The following is a 17872-nucleotide window of genomic DNA, read 5'->3' on the forward strand; positions in this document are numbered from 1 at the left end:
TCCACAAAACAAATACGAAAATTCTTTCGAAGGGAGAGGTTGAAAGGTTCAGTGATTTGCCATGTAAATCATGTATCTACCAATCAAAACTCACAATGTTATCCAAATGAATGGTTCTTTCCGCCTTTTTCCAGTAGTTGCCATGGTTACCTGAGACGTTGAAAACTACGACACTTCCGCTGAATACTGTAAGGGTGCCCATAGTGTCTCCGTACATGTGATAATAGAACTCGAGGCAAGACGGTTCTCCATTTCCAGATACAGAGAACTCAAGCTTCGCGTTATCACCGGCGACCCGGGGCGAAGATGCCTCGATATACATGTAGTATCCTGTGAAAGTAAAAAAAAAAATTAACTGCCCGACCGAAAGCACAACAAGTATTTTAATTGATTAAACAGAAACAAAGTACAAGTGACTTTTATTTTCGAACATATTTCGCAGTTTCCGTGTTAAAATGGTATTGCTGGAAAACAAAACAAAACAAAAAACTAACAATAACATTTTAAAGATACGTTGTTTTTTTTTTCTTACCTGTCGCACTGGTATGATCGTAATCTGGACCTGTATCTGAAGACCATGTTGATCCTGTCTGACGTGTCCAGTCAAAGACGTCTGAGAAAGACTGTTCCCAGCCATCACAAAGCCCTCGGTCGAAGTTGCAAGATGTACTAACTAACAGAGAATTGAGAAACCCGTCTTATTGTTGTGTTTTGTGCGTGTGTTTTCTTGTTTTTGCTTTTTTCCTCTTTCGTTTTACTTTTTTAGTTTTTTTTTTTTTTTTCGATAACAGTAACAGGTACAGTCTGCATACCAGCCAAGTGGTCCATCAGGTTGGCACTTATCCCCCGTTTTAGTAGCATGAAGCCACTAGGAGTACTTTTACTCCCTCCTTGGATGGGATACTAGTCCATCCCAGGGTTACCCCCCTCCCCGCTGCATTAAATTTGCTGCCCCCCCCCCCCCCGCTGCATTAAATTTGCTGGTACCCATTTACACACCTGGGAGAGTAAATTGCCTTATTCAAGAACACAACACGGTATCCCCGGCCAGGGCTCGAATTGGGCCCGCTTGTTCCTGAGACGAGCGCACTGACCTGAGGCCACCGCGCCTCCAATTTGTTTTTGTTTTTCTTGTTTTCGTTGTTGTTGTTGTGTTGTTTAAAGGTTGCAGAAAGTCCTGTGAACCAATCATAACTCAAAATAAACACATATAGCTGGCACCGAGCGAGTGAAAACGTGTGCAAGAGAGAAAAGATTGGTTTCGTTGTTAATTTTGATTAGATGACAACGTGGCGTGACGTTATTAAGCCAATCGCTTAGAGAAGTAACGCAACTCAACGAAAATGCGAGCGAGAAACCGTTCTATACGCGTTTGTTTTGATCAGTACGATTTTAATTTAGGATTGGCCTTGCAGGCGACGGACATCAAATGACGATTGTTCTCAACCTGTCTTACCTGGACAATTTCCTTCGCTAACTGTTACGTTATCGATTGCGATGTCACTGGTGTATGACCTTCCTCTTATTCCTTCGAATGTCAACTAGGAAATGAAAAAAGTTACATGCCTTGACAAATCATTTTTTTTTTCAAAAGATGAAAAGAGATAGTAAAAAGATTATGCTATAGACTGGAGTTTGTTGGAGCTGTCTGAGGTTCTCTCATTGGTTCTTGATCGGTCACTGCGGGTTGCGATGACCTAATTCGTCAGTTTACAAGCGATGCGACAATGCTACTCTGTGCAGGGTAAAATATGCTTTGAATGGATACTCAGGCCCTTACTTTGGTGGCTTTACAACAAGGTGCTTGTTCTAAAATATTAATGTTTCTTACTTCGTCTAGGTAAATATCGAGATGCTTAGGAGGAAAACTCTGTTAATTACGGCACGTTCACATTACCGATACGCCAAATCAACAACATAAAACCTATCTACCAAGTAAGAACTTAGCTTATGTGGTTTTACTTTAATGTTATTGTTGTTAGGACATCAACAATGGAAAAGTCCAATAGGCGGAAGGTTAAACGCGTCATTAAGTGAGTGGCCTGCGTTTCACGAACGCGATAAACGTGTATATTAATTTTGTTTTGTTGCTTTGGCAGTGGCATGAAATGTAAAAATGTAAGCTAAGCTTAGCTAGTTTACAGACATGCCACTAAAACAAAGGAAACAAATATCTCAGATAAACGTAACATAGTTAAAAATCCCAACTGGTAGGAGGCAGACCAGTTGGCTATTTACAAAGCGTGACCGAGGATTTGAACTCGGGACTAACGAGAAACATCCCGCTAATGACAGGGCGGAGGCCTTGAACCCGGGACCTCCGGATTACAACAACCACGCCCTAAACCACACGGCCACGCTACTTCCTTAAAGTATGAGGCTTTTACTGTTCTTTCGGTTGAAAAGCGTATAATAAGTTGTAATTTTGGAACTGTATACGGACCGGAAATCAGTTTCCTTTATTTCATACAAACCTTACGGATTTTCAAGTCGTTTCATTCCCTTCACTCAAGTGAAATGCATCCTCTTATAGTGAAATGAAATTTTCATGTCGTATACGAATCGAAAACAGCCCTTTACGGTATGTCAAACAGTAAGAATAAGTTTGAGTATAATAGCTTATAACGGACCTGACTAAGAGTAGATACGTGCATCTATGTACGTATGCAAAGATGTACGTCCACCTACATACACACATGCACATGTCTGAAGATCTTTCAAATGCTTTGAAGACAAAAATACTGCGGATTACAGAAATTCAGGAACCACACAATTAAGGCATACTTACAATGTTGCTCGAATTTATTGTCCTTGTAACTTTTCTCCAATAGTTTCCATGATCTCCGGACGCAGTAAATATTGAGCTATTTCCATTGAATACGTTCAGGGTACCCATCGATGATCCATACATGTGATAGAAGAACGTCAAGCATGAAGTTGAGCTACCCAGGCTTCTTGGTACTACAAGCTGGAGCTTAGCATTATCGCCCGGTAACTGAGGTGAAGCTTCAGTGTACATATACTTCCCTGTGAAGACAAAGATCAAAATGTCCTTTGCTCGGATTAAAAAACATTGATTTTTGTTCAAGATGATAAACGTAGAGGAACAACTAAACCCTGCTAAATCATATCACTTCTGGTTTCTGAGGAACGAAATGAGCTGTCAGTAAAATAGTGGTGTCGAATTGTGGAGATGTCGCAAGAGAGTTTCGACTGTAGAACATGTTTAATATATGCAAGAACGCGTCAACCTTACGAGGAATAATACAAAACGCTTAAGGAGGAAAGGATCAAAGGGCGTATGCTTGACTTCAGGCGAAATATACATTTTACACATAGGTACTGAAAATTGGCCCGTCTTGAAAATTACATTCAAAATTATTCCTGATCTAAATAGTAACATTCTTGTATTATTTCAGAAATAGAAAACATGCACGGTATTTCTGTCGAGTTTTGGCATAAATCTACTCGCGTTCTATGACGAACGCCGTTCTCTAATTGGCTACGTTACTTACCATATATTCTGCTTTAGATAATACGCTTGTTAACAAAATAATGACGGCATCTTCGGCTTTGCGTTTTCGAGTTATCTGTGACGAGGATTTAGATGATGTTTTCAACTACTAGGAGATTTATACCATAAAACAATTAGATCGTTTGCTCTCGATTTCTTTGCGTGATAGTTGACTCGAGCTGCGTCCTCGTCAATTATCGCGCGTTATATAATAAGTCAAATTATTCTCGCATTTTGAGCAGCTCTCACCTATGATCTATTAGAGGACAGACGCATAGATGACGTCAATGTAACAAACATTTTCCCTCCTATTTTTTTAAATGGCGGAAAGTTTTCAGAATTAAGATAACATTTTACGTGACTTGGCGAAAGATAAGGTACAAAAAAAGTCTTGTCGAGGCTGTGAATAAAGAAGAAGAAGAAGGAAAAAGCCGCTTCCTTTTGAGAAAATGACTCAGAAAAATACTCAAGCAGTCTCAGTCGGCAGTCAAACGGGACTAAACCAGACACAAAATTGGCACCGTTACTTTGTCTCGAATTTAACAAACCCAACATGAAAAATGCTTATGACATTAGTTTATTTCAAGAATTAAACTTTTGCGGCAGTCTCAAAATAATTGTTAACACAGATTGATGGCAGGAATATTGAAACATTTCAACGCCACTTCTTAAAATCAGTTAAGGCGGGGTTACAAATGAAAACACAACAGTTTTTCAATTTATTTATTTATTTATTTATTTATTTATTTTTTCATGGCTAAGATTTAATTCCAAACCATGTTAAAGAGTTCACTTTTAGAAAGCGGAAAGACCAAAGATTATGAGAAAAACTATTTTGTACCCTAGGACTGTATTGTAACCTGACACCAGCTGATTAAATCTGCCACCTGCTGGGGAATGCCAGGGCTTACTTGAGAAAAGATAACTCCTACAAGAACTGGTCAAAAGGAATAATTGTTTTAATCTTTTGATAGAAGACAAATAGCTTAGTGTTTTAAGCGTAGAGATTCTTGAAAAGTTAAAAGCACATGAAATGGTGACCAGTCAAATTTGAAACAGAAAATCCAGCATACGTTTCAATACATAACTTCGTTAAAATGCACTGGATGGCAAAGTTCTATGCTTAAAACACAAAACTTACTTAGAACAACAAATCTTGAAAATTTCAGCTCAATTGGATAAATCGTTCTCAAACTATATTTTCTCCAAGGCAAGGATAACTAGTTTTGAATAAACGAGCTTTGAACTTACGGTAACAGAAATTCTGCGAATGAAACAACTTCAATACCTTAAGATTCAAATACCGATGACAAAGAAAATTCCAATTTTTACAGAATTTAATGTGTACCCCAGCCTTAAGCTTAAAATTAACCTTGCTTTCCGACGCAAATATGTTCTAGTCCGTTTGAAGGCAGAGCAGGGAATTGACTATTACCTCACTACAGCTCACGGCCGTCTGTATCGCAGCTACAAAATGTCTCGGACACTATTTAACAAATTGATTTGAAAATCACCAACCACAGACGACACAAATTTCCACCGTCACTAACGCTCCCTTCATTCAAAACTCGAACTTGAATGGCCTCCAATATGTCGATGTTGACCGCAACCGCGAGTTTTTTGAGCGTTTTTTTCAACTCCTGAAATATTCAAGCAACGACCAGGTTTTTCAGCTCACAGGGATGCTCTGGTGACAAAAACTGACTTGACCTTTCCAGTGTTTGTGCAAGATTTGTGGATTAAGCAGTTGAAGTCGTTGAATTCAAGTTTGACAGTGGCGTGATTTTGACACTGGGCTATCGCCTTGTTTGCCACTTTTTTGTTCTCACCACATTTTGACGTCTTATGTGATCTATCACTGAAATACGACAAATGCTGTGATAACACAAGCTAACAGGTGACTGTATCCACAGCGTTTTCGATGTAGAAACACCGAGAACATATTACGTCTATTTGGTTTAGAAAATTCCGCGACAAAAAGAAGAAATCAACTTGTTTACTTTGATCATGAAAATGTAAATTCTCTTTGCTCGTGCCATCATTACATATACGTCAACAGCTCGAGCTAGTTCTGTGTTAGTATCAAGTTTTAGTGTAAATCTACTAGCGTTCCATCGCGAATGCTGTTCTCTGATTGGCTACGCTACTCACTATCTATTCTGTTGTAGATAGTAAGTTGCGTAGCAGTATGCATAAACTTTGTTAATAAAATTACGGCCGCTTCTTTACGTTTTCGAGGTGTCTGTGGAGAGGATTAAGTTACAATTTTGAACGACTAGTAGATTTATACTACTAGATTGCTAAATCAAATCAAATCAAATCAAAACTTTATTCATTGAGGGTGACACGTAATAGTTTATCAACTAATAATACTACTAGATTTATACTAATAAGATTATGAGCTCAAGATTTCTATGGGTGATAGAAATCTCGACCTCAGAACCTAAATGTTAAATAGAAAGACGATTTTAAACCAATAGGCGCATGTATTTTCTTTGGGCTATTTTCTAAAGTCAGTCACGTAGTTTGCCTGAAGACCAAAAAAACAAATGAGAGACAACTCACCTGTTCCACTAAGATCTGACGATGGTCCCGTGGACCACGACGGTGTGGATCCAGAGTTAAGTGTCCAATCAAATACATCTGAAGTAGATTGACTCCATCCGGTGCACAAACCGCTGTCAAAGCTACATGAAACTGAAGGTAATAGAATATTAAATTAATCAGTTGCAGTTTAAAGTACTCACATGACAAACTACTGGAGATCCCGGGTTCAAAACCTCCTCCCTACAGCTATCTGCTAATTTGTTCTCGGTAGGTTCGAGTTCAACTCTTCCACCGCACTCTGCAGTAATACGGGATTCTTAATAGTTTATGTTCTCTCTGCAATATTTGTTTATTTATTTATTTATTCATTCATTCATTTATTTATTTACAGTGTCCCCAATTAGCACAACAGTGATAAATACATTGAATTATTTATTTATAATAGATGACGAACTGATCAATTGTAGATTTGACTTGGCATTTTATCATTATTTAGTTTCGCACTACACAATTTGTGTGCGGCACTCATCAGATAAAATTGCCAAATGCGAATTTACATCGTTACACTGATCAATTATTTATTTATATTTATTTATATTTTACTATTATTACTGGCATTTTCATAAAGCAATTTTCACTAATACATAATACATAATCACATCCAGTGACATTAAAAAGGAGGCAGAAATTGTGACACCTACAATACTCGGCAAAGATGAATAAGTGGGCCAGAAAAAAGGCCTTAGTGGAGTGTGTCTTAACGCGTGCTTTTCCATGGTGTCTTTTTGGCCGATACGTGAAAAATTCGGGAAACTCAAGACGATCAAAGAGAACATGGTTTATAGGCGGGACAGCTAGAAACTTTTAAAACCCGATTTATTACTTTGAAAAGTTTGAAGGTAACTGGGTTTATTCGGACTTTCGCCTATGTATATATTTACCTCGACAGCTCCCTTGCGTAATTTTCACTTCATCAATGGCGACATCACCCGTGTAAGAACCTCCAATTATACCTTCAAATGTGACCTGCAAACATGTTTTCAGCAGTTGGTAAATCCTCAAGGTAATTGCGGTCGATACTTTTTGAGACATGGTACCCAGTTCTGCGACGGATAATGTTCCATGTAAGTTGCATAGGCGTTTAGGTGGAGGATGCGTGTTAAGTCGCTTGGGTTGTTAACGAGAGTGAAATTCAAGTCTTAAGATTGATTACTTCAAGGTATCTAAAAACATGCTTAGAGGGATTAACTTATAAGGCCTTCATCCTCACTGGATACGCGCGGATTCATGTGCATAGTGTATCTTTCTTCTCTCAGTGGAGATGTCAATAATTGCACGCAGATTTTACAGCAATATATTGAATTTATTTCCAAGAGTGACAACTGCCGGGTTATAGTTATATAATAATAATAATAATAATAATAATAATAATAATGATGATGATGAGGATGATGATAATAATAATAATAATAAAGCTAAAGCTAATCAAGCTAAAAACTGGCTATCCCCTAGTGCCCCAGGACCATGGTTTGGTCTCGGCCCTAAGGACTCTAAGCAAACATTACGTGAGGACGACAATAATAATAATAATAATAATAATAATAATAATAATAATAATAATGATAATGGTAATAATAATAATAATAATAATAATACTTATATGTCCGCTTAAAATCAGGTCTTTTGATATGCCCAGTAGGTTTAATGTACCTATGAAAGGCAATATTTTACTTACCACTCCTTCCAAATATAAGTTGGCTTCCATCATGAACCAATTATCTCCCTGGTTTCCGGTCGCGGTAAAAACTTTGATATTTCCACTGTAGACATTGAGAGTTCCAGCCGACGCCCCATACATGTGATAGTAAAATGAAAGACACGATTGATTTCCATTATTTGGAACTGTAACTACCAGTTTTGCAATTTCGCCAGGCTTTCTAGGGGAAGATGCCTCGATGTACATATATTTTCCTGTAGAAATACATCAATACATAACTACAAAAACAACATTTAAAATCAAAGCATTGATTAATCAATTAATTAATTAATTATTCAGTTAATTGAGTTATTTATCTATTGATCGATTTATTCATTCATTTATTCATTGACTCATTGACTCATTGAGTTATTGACTCATTGATTCACTGATTCATTGATTCATTGATTTATTGATTTATTGATTTATTGATTTATTGATTTATTGATTTATTGATTTATTGATTCATTGATTCATTGATTCATTGATTCATTGATTCATTGATTCATTGATTCATTGATTCATTGATTCATTGTTTCATCGAGTATAAAATATTTCGTCTTTTGATGTAATGTTTGGTGGAAAGCATTCCTTGATCACTAGCATTAAAACCAACGATTTGAGTTTGGTTCAGATCAACAATAACAGAGCAATTTGGCTTCTATGTGCAAAGTGCCCATTTACTTTTTGCAATTGCGCGTACATGCCCATTCGTAAACCACTCGCCTGGCTTGAATGCCATGACTATAGATCTGAACTTCGGCGGACAGTATCACTGTATGAAATATAACTATCAAACAACAACTGTAGTTGTCGATTGGAATATTTATAGACGATTTATTAACGACTTAATTCGTACAACGTCACCATACGTCGAGAAACTGTTTTACACTGTGTAAGTGATTTTAATGAATAGATAATATTACGAAAATTAAACAAAGAAACTAATCTAACCTGAACCCCCTTGACCGTGGGTTGGACCTGTAGAAGAGGAAGGCGTCGAGCCAGAGGCCAGCGTCCAATCAAAATCATCCGAGGACGATTGACTCCACCCAGAACACAAACCGTGGTCGAAATTACACCAGCCTAAAATAGTTACATGGATATTTACTGTTGGAGACTTATTTTGAATTTAAGTTGTGTGATAGCCGAGATGCATGGTCGTTTTCGAGGGCCAGAAAATTATAATTCGTGACCATTTTGTTACCTGGAAGCCAAGCTAGGAAATACTTGCAAACTGAAAATATGCATTGCCAACTAAAAGAAAATTGTTACAAGGACATGGACCATTAGGTTACTCTGTTTTACGCGTTCTCGTAGCTTGCAACAACGGTAACTCTCCCGGAGGGGGTACTTGAGTCGATATTTGCTGAGTATGTGCCTCCAGCCTCTCAGAGCCCCTTCCCCATTATGGCCTGTTCTATCGACAATTATGGACCATCGTGTCATTTCGGACAGTTCGGTTTTGACTGCATCTCGTACTACGGGCGCAGCCACCGTATGCAAGAACATAGTTCACTGCCTCTTTTTGAAGACGTAAACATTTTTGCTCAAACAAAATGCATTCAAAATTGTGTAAATTAGCTACGGTCAAAATCTATAACAAAGACGTCATAAAAAACACATTTTTTAAGCAATAGCAAATATATAATTTCTACGACGACTCTCTATGCTTTTATAACACCAAAACCATTTCACTCTGTAAACAAGCGTATTTTTCTACGTTTGAATATTCACATGTCCATATCGTAAAATGTCCACACATTAATATCATGCAGTAAAAATCTTTTCAAATCTTCGTGGCTGTCACCACGAAAAGACTTGGCTCTTCTTGCCCATGTTCGCATGATAGTTCCACTATATAAAACATTAAATGCCGTGTGTTTCAAAGTTTGAACGAGGAGTCAACGTCGGCCGAGTAGAGGCTTGGTCCTGGTCACCGACACGAAAAAAAAAAAAAGGAACAAAAAAATACGAAAGAAGCAAGAATGTAGCTCAACCCATTTGACATCTATATTATCCAATATTACGCTTACCTATTTTATATTACGCTTACCCATTGGTAATGACTGGTTTTGTGGTGATGCACTAGGTGCAACAACCGTGTACATATTTGTTGATAGCCACGATGTCAAGGCTCGAACTTTAGCGTATACTCCATATTTTCCAGGCTCGGCACATCCATATCCCCAGCTGGTGACTCCCTCGAGGTACCACGTACCATTAAACTCGCACACCAAGGGTCCGCCACTATCACCCTGACAAGTATCAATACCTCCTTCATCTAGACCAGCACAGAGCATGGAATCGTCGATTTCACCAGGATAGGCATTCTGGCATCGTTGTTTTGACACTAATGGCAAAGATGCTTGCATTAGTGTGTTTGGGGAGGAGCCCCAAAACGATAAATGTCCCCAACCAGTTATCCAGCACCTTTTGTCAAGGTCGTCAAAGGGAAGCTGATGACCAGTGTCCGGCAAACAAACAAGCCCGACGCCTTGTCCTAGTTCAGCAGAGTTCGCGAGATTGATTAAGGCGATATCATTGCTGTCATAAAGAGGACTTCCGTAATTCTCATGCACGATGATTTTTTCAACCTCAATATCTTGTTCTGTTCCAACACTTCCATATGTTCTATAATGGGCTCCTAATCTGAAAAAAAGCATTAAACGAATATTTCAGTTACTTAGAGTTATCGAGTCCATCTCGGACAGAAAAAGCGTTTTATAATTTCATAACTTTGGGTTTTCAATTTATTAAAATCTTTTGCTCGGACTAAAAGGCCAGTTATTATATGTTTAAAGATTCGAATGTGGTGTTAAAAGTATCAGAGACTATCAGATTTTTCGATTTTTTTTTCAATTATATATTTCTCCTCTTCCTTATTCTTCGCCTATTTCTTCTTTTTCTACTTATCCTTCTCCCCTTTCCTCCTTCTGTAACTCCTCCTCCAGCACTTATTGTCGTTGTTACGCGTATCCTAGGCTTATCATAAAAATCGTTACTTTTTCCAGTATATAATTTTCGTGTCCTTGTCTTAAAAACTAAATAAAATTCAACTACCTTATCTTAACATCAGATGGAGTATGCCCAGTCATACAATGAGCTGCTGTCACCACCCAATAAGGGTCCACTAATGAACCGCCACAAAAATGATCTCCATACTCGTCTGTCACCATCACCTGCCATGGCCAGCTGTTGACAGGTGCAACTGTACCACCAACAATCCGACTCGTACTGGGTCGGGAGCCGCAAAATACTTAATTCAAAGAGCAAAAAAGTGAAGTAAGTACTGTAAACTAATTTATTTCACTAAACGTCTTTGTTGTTGAATTAGGTAATCGAAATTGGCCGATTCATTTTGCAGTTAACCATTTATACTCTTGACTATAAGGGAAGAATGCGAGAAAGAAGTCTTGTTATTGCCCAAGAACACATCACTAAGTAACTTGAAAAAGGTTAACGTAAAGTCTGGTGCGGTGACATAGCTCAGGAACTGGGCCGTTCGATGACCAGCCATCTTAAGCAAGAGAAGAGTAAATCATTTTTGGCACCTTCACATCGTCTGAACTGCCTTTTTATACTTAATAGCATTCATTTTGACTTTTTCTCTGGGAAATCTACTTTCTTGTTAAAACAGAGGTTAAAAACAGTGGTTAAGGGCCCTCTATTGATGTTCAAGTGCTACGTGACGTGACAATCTTCCATCAGGGGGCAAAAAGGGAGTCTTTTCGCCACGGGCTAACTTGGGTTAATTGTGGGCATGTCTATTTTTTGGATTTTGTCACATATATGTTCTCATGAATACAGAATATTCAGTTTGATAAAGTAACAAGCTTTCCGGACAACTTACATAATCTGATGAAAGCAATAACCACTCAGTTAGTCTCTTGTCTCCTACCTTCCTTAGTAGTAGTAACACTTTCCAAGCTCTTGTATGGTTGTCCAACGCTATCAATGCCAAATACACCCACGCGATACTTAGAAGAGGGCTTCAGTCCTTTAATAACCGTACTTGTAATGTTTCCAGGAACAGTTTCTAAGGTCAGTACAGTGCCTTGGACACTTTTAACTTCAATTATGTAAAAGTTCGCATATTGGTTGACGACTGTATAGAGCTTTGTCCATTGAAGGTTAAAGTTGCTGGATGAGATATCGAAAATTGTCACATTCCATCCCAGAACCGGTATGGCTAGGAAAATATTTGACCCAAATAAAAACAAATTACACGAAATATGATTTAGAAATATCTACTTGGCTTTTTTAATTATAGTAGTTGTCAAGTCAGTTGTCTCATTACAAACAGAGAGAATAGTAGGAATAGCCTCTGTGTTACACAGCTAGTCACAGAAGTACAGCGGTATAAGCCACTGCCGAAGCTGAAGGCTAAGCCCACGTAGTGACATTTGTAGTTGCAGTGATGGTACGTAGCAGTAGCAGTAGCACTGACAGCAACTTTAGCATTAGCATTAGCAGTAGCAGAATCAAGAGCAGACTTAACAATACCGGGAGTCACTGTAGGAAAGAAAACAGAAGTGGCACTAACAAATGACCTGCAAAAGAGGCCTTAAATGCTGCTGTAGGATAAGCAAGGCAGTACTATCACCACAGGAATATCACTACAAGCAACAGTAACAGTAACAGTAACAGTACAGCAGCAGTTACAGCTAGCATACCTGACGCGAGACCCTCTTTCAAAATGGCGTACTTCATTTTGATACTATTGCCATAGCTCTGTGTGTATACTTGAATGGAGATGTCATTTGAAAGACCAAATTGAACATCTGCTAGAATTTCTGGAGCAAATGACACACAACCAAGGTAATAGAGAACTTCCGTACTATTTCCGTCGATGATCTTGACAAATTCGCTGAATTATTCGGAGAAAAAAAGGGGAAAAATATATCTTAGATGTAGGTGAAAACTTAGTATATATATTTTTGAATTCTAAAACATTCATTGAACAGTATTGCTGTTTTTTTGTTTGTTTGTTTGTTTTAACGATATCGCTGTATATTTTTTAGAGTCGGTCAGTATTTTGCCGAGCCTACAGTGTAAATCAAAGTACAAATCCCAACTAATATACCATATTACGACATCACACACTAAAATGTCTAATGAGAGATTTGCAATTGTAGAACGTTTTGTTTTATGTTAGTCTTACTTTCAAGAACAAATAGGACTTAAACTAACATGTTTAGCTGATTTTCTGTAGTACAAATGATGTGGCACATTTGTATTTACTCTGCGCCTTATGTGTACTTGATTGACAAATTAATGACAGTTACGGATTGGTATACAGCGCTCACAATGGTCGATGTTCTGAAACTGACCAACTTACCCTAAAATGCATTTTTGTTGGTTTTCGCTAGTCCTTACTGGTGTTTGAAAATTCTCTCCAAATTGCACGCACCGTTAACGAGTGTAATTTGAAAGAACACCTTGCCTTTCCTTAACTCACCTTACCTTACCTTACATTAAATGCTTGAGCTTTCATACGATTACTTATTTATTATATGACTGAGAGAAAATACCAACGCGCACGCATTAATTTACACTGTTGTGCAAAATTAAAAATTAACGATAAATTTGCCTGCCTTCAGCCAATCAAAATGGAGTAATTTTGTCAGTCATATATGTAATATAACTTAACTAATCATAAAAATTACAACTTCCTCGATAGCGATTGGTTTAAAAACACTCCTTTTTTCCACTAATTTACTTGTCAAGATGTTATCAGACAGGTTTGTAGAAGCACTCTTTTGGGCAACTCTCGGCACACATAAATGTATGAACAGTAAACGGGGATTCGGGGATCCAAGGTTCCAAGGGAGGATTGATAAATGCCACGGCCATTTGTGTTTACAACAAGTGTCTTAGTTTCCAAACTTCCCGTGGGTATCACATCATTGATTCCTTGAATCAATCACTTCAATTTTGAAGCCAGGTATGAGATTTACGTGAATTTGTCGGAGCACTTTACGAGGGCGAGTATGTTAGTTACTCGCTGGAATATTTTCAGAATTTCCTGAACTTTAAGCGGTCGTTACTTTTGAAAACCTAGTGGGCAGACAAATTTTATTATTGTTTCAAATTAAGGGCCATTCATACTTTATATTCATGTAGTTCCGCAGTTTCAAAAAGGTGCCACATTTTTAAAACGTGCCTTGAAAGTAGAGCTGTTTTCGCGTTTGGTTCAAAACTCGATTTAACGGGTACAAAATCTAAACAAACTGCTATGATATATCTATAGTTGAAAAAAGAATTGGAACTTTTGAGCGAATATTGTTCTTTTTAGAGCGCCGGCAATATGTGCTATTTTTCCAGTTTCGGCAAGCATGCAACTTGTGTCGAGCGGACCGAACTTCAATTAATCCTGGAAAAATTCACTTAGAATTTTTAATCAAATAAAACTCGTTTTAGTGATTGACTAGGTAAGGGCTTCGAAATCCCAGCTTATGAGAAAAACAAATATTCCAAGTAAAATCAATGGTCGGTTTTTACAGAGACAGCCTCTTAATTCACTATACCTGCAATAGTAAAGATTTAATTCTTGAACTGAGATGAAAGCGACGGCTTCACTGATACCAGCACTGTGTATCTTCCAGTTACATCGAACATCATAGTAGCTTGTAGTAGTGAACTCTATTTGGCCAAAGGTCTCATTTAAAGTTGTTGAACAGCCTTCAAGAAACGAAAAAAAAAAAAAAAAACTTTTTAGTTTATGACTGGAATGGACATTGCTAGGACGTAAATAGCCTAACATAACATGACACAAAAATAACATAACTCAGACCTCTTGTACTGTACGCAGCTGATAAAAATTATATTCCTCTGTGCATGAATTATCACTTCTAAAGGGGAACTGATTGGTATTGCACTTGCTTTGTAAATTGTTTGACGGTGTCACGCAAGTAATAGACATGAAATAAAACAATCGTTCGAAACATACCTGTGATAGCGTATTCATGGGCCGACCATGGTCCTTCTCCCTTGGACGTAAAAGCGGCCACTGCGACGAGGTACTCGTGTGCTGGCTTAAGTCCTTTCAAGGTAAATCGTGTAGGGGAAGGATTACTTGTGTTGACACTTTTATATGTTGACCAAAAAATGTTGTAGTCTCGATAGTAGATTGTGTACCCTAAGAGTTTACCATTGGCGTATTGCTGGGAAAGAGGGTTCCACTCCACCAGAAGGTCGGATGTAAACTCAAAGCTTGTCACTTGAAGACCATGTGGCGCTCTACTAGGAACTGAAAAAGAAACCACATGGAATGGTCTGTTGCTTTGACATTGTTTAAACAGAGTAACAATTGGGTTGAAGTGTTATTCACCTCCTTCATCGGTCATAACTAAGACCTCTGCACTTTTAAAAGGCATTCCACTGCTATCCACAGCTACAACACTAACGTTATACTCGGTGTACTCATCCAGTTCAGTTATCTCCGATGCTGTTACATTTTCAGTCACTATTTCGCCAACTTGCTCGCTGCTGCTGTTAGCCTTTTTGGCGAGAGCAACGTAAAAACGAATTCCACTGTTGAGGAGACTGGTTGGGCTGCTCCAGCTTACCCCGACACTTTTTGCTGATTTGCTTACAACGGTTACGCTCCAGCCAGCCAGGAGGGAAGCTGCAGTAGAAGTTTTTTTGTTTAAAGTTAATAAAATTTATCCAACAACATCAAATAATGATAATGATAATGATAATGATAATGGTGATGGTGATGGTGATGGTGATGGTGATGGTGATGGTGATGGTGATGGTGATGGTGATGGTGATGGTGATGGTGATGGTGATGGTGATGGTGATGGTGATGGTGATGGTGATGGTGATGGTGATGGTGATGGTGATGGTGATGGTGATGGTGATGGTGATGGTGATGGTGATGGTGATGGTGATGGTGATGGTGATGGTGATGGTGATGGTGATGGTGATGGTGATGGTGATGGTGATGGTGATGGTGATGGTGATGGTGATGGTGATGGTGATGGTGATGGTGATGGTGATGGTGATGGTGATGGTGATGGTGATGGTGATGGTGATGGTGATGGTGATGGTGATGGTGATGGTGATGGTGATGGTGATGGTGATGGTGATGGTGATGGTGATGGTGATGGTGATGGTGATGGTGATGGTGATGGTGATGGTGATGGTGATGGTGATGGTGATGGTGATGGTGATGGTGATGGTGATGGTGATGGTGATGGTGATGGTGATGGTGATGGTGATGGTGATGGTGATGGTGATGGTGATGGTGATGGTGATGGTGATGGTGATGGTGATGGTGATGGTGATGGTGATGGTGATGGTGATGGTGATGGTGATGGTGATGGTGATGGTGATGGTGATGGTGATGGTGATGGTGATGGTGATGGTGATGGTGATGGTGATGGTGATGGTGATGGTGATGGTGATGGTGATGGTGATGGTGATGGTGATGGTGATGGTGATGGTGATGGTGATGGTGATGGTGATGGTGATGGTGATGGTGATGGTGATGGTGATGGTGATGGTGATGGTGATGGTGATGGTGATGGTGATGGTGATGGTGATGGTGATGGTGATGGTGATGGTGATGGTGATGGTGATGGTGATGGTGATGGTGATGGTGATGGTGATGGTGATGGTGATGGTGATGGTGATGGTGATGGTGATGGTGATGGTGATGGTGATGGTGATGGTGATGGTGATGGTGATGGTGATGGTGATGGTGATGGTGATGGTGATGGTGATGGTGATGGTGATGGTGATGGTGATGGTGATGGTGATGGTGATGGTGATGGTGATGGTGATGGTGATGGTGATGGTGATGGTGATGGTGATGGTGATGGTGATGGTGATGGTGATGGTGATGGTGATGGTGATGGTGATGGTGATGGTGATGGTGATGGTGATGGTGATGGTGATGGTGATGGTGATGGTGATGGTGATGGTGATGGTGATGGTGATGGTGATGGTGATGGTGATGGTGATGGTGATGGTGATGGTGATGGTGATGGTGATGGTGATGGTGATGGTGATGGTGATGGTGATGGTGATGGTGATGGTGATGGTGATGGTGATGGTGATGGTGATGGTGATGGTGATGGTGATGGTGATGGTGATGGTGATGGTGATGGTGATGGTGATGGTGATGGTGATGGTGATGGTGATGGTGATGGTGATGGTGATGGTGATGGTACTGGTACTGGTACTGGTAATGGTAATGGTAATGGTAATGGTAATGATAATGGTAATGATAATGCTAATAATTAGACAATGACTTAACCAACAAACAGATGAGTATTTTATTGCTGGTATTGGAAATGGTTCAAAGTGACAAGGACAGAAAATCCCATTTTTGATTTGTTTTTGCATGTTTCCATTGCCCAGTGATTACAAAAAAAATCAATTAGAGAAAACATTTGCAGATGATTTGATCTACAAAGACAAGCTTTAACACAAGAATGTAGGGTGCTTAGTTTATTTTGCGTAGCGGGCAAGGCCGTACATCACCAGCAGCAAACGTATTCCCTACCTAAATTCAGAGGTTTCTTCAGAGTGCCGTAAGATACTTTGACATAGCTCCATTGGTTGACGAGAGAGACCTGAATGGTGATATTTTTTGAGTCTTCGAAGGAAATTTGCTGCAAACTCGAACTCTTGTTAGAGGAAGTGGAATTCCATCCATGGCGGACAAAAACCTCGGTGCCATATCCATCAAACATTTTTACGTATTCACTGTGAAAATATGTAGAAAAGTTTTATTAAGGCGTACTTATCGTATAAAATAGTTTCGGCCTCGGTCTAATGTTATTTTCCGCTCCACTTAGTGGAGATAAATCAAATTAACTTAACTGCATTCGAGAGAACACGATTTGTTTGATACTAATATATTATTTCCTATAGGAACATTTCCTAGTTAGTGAATGGCTTGAACTCGGGGTTATAAATATAACTAGTTCGTATAGTGTGATCGTCCACCAACAACAGTTCCTTTAAGAACTACCCTCACCTAGACGATCACACTATAGGAACTATAAATATTTCCATTCAACGCATGACTGGCGGGTAAT

General features: G+C 38.9%; 1 protein-coding gene across 4 annotated transcripts in view; it reads right to left on the reverse strand.

Annotated features, from left to right (window-relative positions):
• LOC145479914 (MAM and LDL-receptor class A domain-containing protein 1-like) overlaps positions 1-17872 on the reverse strand; it is a 266467-nt gene that overhangs the window by 213769 nt on the left and 34826 nt on the right. For all 4 annotated transcript variants that reach the window (XR_014048479.1, XM_081458409.1, XM_081458405.1 and 1 more), the window contains 16 exons: positions 17335-17537; positions 15151-15447; positions 14770-15069; positions 14348-14501; positions 12494-12687; positions 11719-12009; positions 10881-11076; positions 9874-10469; positions 8772-8903; positions 7797-8032; positions 7003-7087; positions 6080-6211; positions 2789-3027; positions 1457-1541; positions 533-673; positions 95-330 (listed from right to left, as the gene is read on the reverse strand). Coding sequence is in view for 3 of the 4 variants with exons in the window: in XM_081458409.1 (XP_081314535.1) it covers positions 95-330; positions 533-673; positions 1457-1541; positions 2789-3027; positions 6080-6211; positions 7003-7087; positions 7797-8032; positions 8772-8903; positions 9874-10469; positions 10881-11076; positions 11719-12009; positions 12494-12687; positions 14348-14501; positions 14770-15069; positions 15151-15447; positions 17335-17537 (3517 nt within the window). In the remaining variant the exon portion in view is untranslated. The remainder of the gene's footprint in view (positions 1-94; positions 331-532; positions 674-1456; positions 1542-2788; positions 3028-6079; positions 6212-7002; positions 7088-7796; positions 8033-8771; positions 8904-9873; positions 10470-10880; positions 11077-11718; positions 12010-12493; positions 12688-14347; positions 14502-14769; positions 15070-15150; positions 15448-17334; positions 17538-17872) is intronic.

Source organism: Orbicella franksi, chromosome 1 (genome assembly GCF_964199315.1).
Source record: "Orbicella franksi chromosome 1, jaOrbFran1.1, whole genome shotgun sequence".
Taxonomy (NCBI): Eukaryota; Metazoa; Cnidaria; class Anthozoa; order Scleractinia; family Merulinidae; genus Orbicella; species Orbicella franksi.